Source organism: Galeopterus variegatus, unplaced genomic scaffold (assembly GCF_000696425.1).
Source record: "Galeopterus variegatus unplaced genomic scaffold, G_variegatus-3.0.2 Scaffold196, whole genome shotgun sequence".
Classification (NCBI taxonomy): Eukaryota; Metazoa; Chordata; class Mammalia; order Dermoptera; family Cynocephalidae; genus Galeopterus; species Galeopterus variegatus.
The window spans coordinates 619,072-622,590 of record NW_007726307.1 but is presented as its reverse complement, the minus strand read 5'-3'; the positions used below and the strand labels follow the sequence as shown (position 1 = coordinate 622,590).

General features: G+C 45.8%; 1 protein-coding gene across 1 annotated transcript in view; it reads right to left on the bottom strand.

Annotated features, from left to right (window-relative positions):
- Positions 1-3,519, bottom strand: part of RPN1 (ribophorin I) — a 28,225-nt gene continuing 24,706 nt past the window's right edge. Inside the window, exons 8-9 of the mRNA XM_008565297.1 lie at positions 1,668-1,913; positions 1-385 (exon numbers count right to left, since the gene is read on the bottom strand). Coding sequence (XP_008563519.1) covers positions 203-385; positions 1,668-1,913 — 429 coding nt within the window. The 3' untranslated portion in view covers positions 1-202. The remainder of the gene's footprint in view (positions 386-1,667; positions 1,914-3,519) is intronic.

The following is a 3,519-nucleotide window of genomic DNA, read 5'->3' as shown; positions in this document are numbered from 1 at the left end:
AAAAAAAAAAGATTTAGGGACAAGGGACAAGCTTCTTGCACTGCCTGAGGCAGGGCCTGGCTTCCCTTCCTTGAAGGCCTTTTGCAAATTACAAATGCTAGTCTTCACTGGCCTCAATGCTCAACACCCCCACCCCCACCCCCTCCGCTTGCCATCTCAAAGTGCAGGCACCCTGGCCCACCCTGAGGATGACGGGCAGCGGCTACAGAGCATCCAGGATGTGGTCGATCTTGGTGACCAGCTCCTGACGCTTTCCCGAGATGAGCTTCTCATTCTCGATGTACGTGTCTTTCTTGAGCTTGCCAGCCACCAGCCGCTCAGCCTCCACTGCCGACTTCAGCACCAGCTCCTTGACCTGTGCGTCCAACTTCTGCATTTCACTCACCTGGCCAAGGGAAGAGCAGGGCAGGACTTGAGAGCGGTCCTTCCACCCCCACTCAGCAGGCCCCACCATCTCCCAGGCCTACAGCCCCCAGAATTCTGCAGGAAACAGCCACAAATGCAGCAATGAGCAAGGTGCCCCATGGCAGAGGGGCAGGCTGTGGAGGAAGACAAGTCTGGTTTCAAATACCAGCTTCACCACCTACAAACCCTGTTCCTTCATGACCTGATGCCTATGAGCGAAACCCTGCATCATCCCTGGGCCTCGTCTGTAGAACAGATCTGTGTGGACAGAGTGTGAAAATACACAGAATCACCTGGCATGGTGCCAAGAACATTCCTTCTCTCCCTGCAGCTTGACAAATTAGTTCAGGTATTGGTAAGGCAAAAGACCGATGGCAGAAGGCTGTGACAGCAGGACTCAACTCCCCATTACCACAAATATCTAGTGAGCCATAGTGCTAGACACAATTCTTGGCTCCAGAAAACAGCAGTAAGGACACATAGGGTATCCTGCCCTTGTGAAGCTAACAGATAATAAACACTTAAGCACATGAAGAAATAGTTTCAGAAAAGTGGTAGGTGCTATGAAGAAACTAACACAGGGTAAGGAGAGGAAATGCCAGGGAGGGGACAGAAAAGCTGGTCAGGAGCTCTGAGGGGCACCTCTGCGACGAGGATATCATCCTATTCACAGATAAGGATAACTCGCCTCCATGGCATGCCATATCAGGTGGGGTTCAAAGCACTATGCATGCAGTAACTCATTTCACACTCACAACCACTGTGGGGTGCTAACAGCATTCCCATTTTACAGATGAGGAAACGGAGGCAGAAGTCAGATAACTTGCCCAGGTTTACAAAGTCTAAATCAGAGCCTGGATTCAAACCATGATTCTCAAGTCTAGGTTCTTCTTACCACACCATGGACAACCTGGGGCCTAGTCCAGTCTGGCCTCCAGGAGAGGAAGCGGCTGCTGTCAACACCAGCCATGTGGACAGACAGTGCTGCAGAGGCCAGCAGGGCTTCTTCAAACCCAGCTCACAACTAAGACCCCAGCACTGCTTGTTGCATCACATGGGCAGGCGCCGCATGACAAGCCTATGGTTGGGCCCTATGGCTGGGAGCGATCTCACCCCACAACCATGCAAGCAAGCAGGAAAATTGCCTGGTATCTGGCCTAGCCAGAGCAGCGGAGGTGCTGCTCTAGACAATTGGGTACAATCCCCAAAAGTGGGGCGTGGAGGACCAAAAGCCAAGTGACTGCATGATGCCAGACACTTACTCTGTCGCACAGATCGGAGCCCTCAGTCTTCAGCCTGGACTGCAGCAGCGCAATCTCACTGGTCAAGGCCTTGTGTTCAGTCTCCAGGCTCTTCTTGCCACTGTTGAGGGTGGAGATATCCCGGGACTGCTTGTACCTATTAACAGTCTCGTCAAAGTGACGGTAGAGGCCTATTCTCTTGTTGACTAGGGTCAAGACCTGCTCTGTGATGCAGGCCACCTTCATCCTGGCTTCTGCAGCTGGATCCTGGAAGGAGAGACATCATGTGTGACAACATACAGGCTGAAGCTCACAATGACCTTAGCTCTCAAAGAACACCCACCACTGCCAGCCATCCAAATAAGAAAAGCCTTATATTTCTTGGTAAGTCAGAGAATCAAACCCTTTGTGACACTTAATCTGAACCAAGGTCAGCAATGGGCAAGACTGGTGACATAAAAATGAAGCAGACTTTCATTGCAGTCTAGTAGAGCACACAGATAGATGTGAACAAGGATAATAATGCCAGAGTGTGCCACGAACAGGATAGGTAAGGTGCTGAGGAAAGAGAGATTTCAGCTCAGGGCAAAGAAAGCTTCAAGGAGGTTTATTATGTTTCATTCCTTCTTAAAATCATCAAGGGTTTACCAGCATCCATACCAATAAGCAGATTCAGACAAGAATCAATAATAAATGCTAAAACTAGTAGATAAATGTATATTAGGACATTTATATAGCCTCTAACAGATTACTTATTAATTGCAAAGAGAAAATAATAACTTTACCATAAAGAAACCAGGCAGACCCCAGCTTAGCCAAATAAGAAAAGGTAATATCTCCAACACTGGGACCAACTGATGTCCAGTCCCTCCTAATGCGATGCACCACAGACACATCACTCTACAGTAGTCTTGCCAATTTAATTAGGACGAAACATGAGATAAACTAAACTAAGGGACATGCTACAAAAACGGTCTCTACACTTCAAATGTTAAGGTCATTAAAGATAAAGGAAGACTGAGGAACTGTTCCAGATTAAAGTCTAAAGAGACATGATACCCGAATGCAATGCACGATTCTCAAGTGGATTCTGGAGTATGAAGAATAACTGCTATGACAGTTATCACTGAAACAATCAGCAAAACTGGATTATAAACTGCATGTCAGTTAACAGTACTAATTAAATGGTTAAAGAGTATTAATTAATAAATGGGCAATTACATCACCCATTCTCTGGAGAGGGAGGCACAGAGGCAGAACAGTGGAGCCACTCACTACGCTGTCATGAATGTTCTGTTCTACCAGATTTTTAACATTACATTTCCCCAATATGTTTTTGTGTTTTTGTTTTTTTTTTTCTTTTGGGTGACTGGCCACAGGGATCAAACCTTGGACCTTGGTGTTATCAGCACCATGCTCTAACCAAGTGAGCCAGCCCATTTCCTGAATTTGATTACTGTACTTTGGTTTAATACCCTTACTCTCAGGCTATTCCCTTGCTTGAGTATTCAAGGATAAAGGGTTATAATGTCTGCAACTTACCCTCATAAATAATTCACCCTCAGCAAAACTTCTACCTACAAATATTCCAAAATCCAAAACACTTCTGATCCCAAGCATTTTGGAGATACACACATACACACACAAAGAAGGCACATGTTAAAAACCACTAAGTCTAGGTGAAGAGATAAAAGAGTTATTTTTATTGTTCTTGCAAAGTTTTTATAAATGTGGCATTATTTCAAAACAAAGATTTTTTAAAACTCAATGAAAAAGCTTTACAACTGGGAATGTTTCACAATAAAACCTAGCCTCAGCCCTTCTTTTTTTTTTTTTTTTTGTCTTTTTCCGTGTCCGGCAACGGATCGCAACC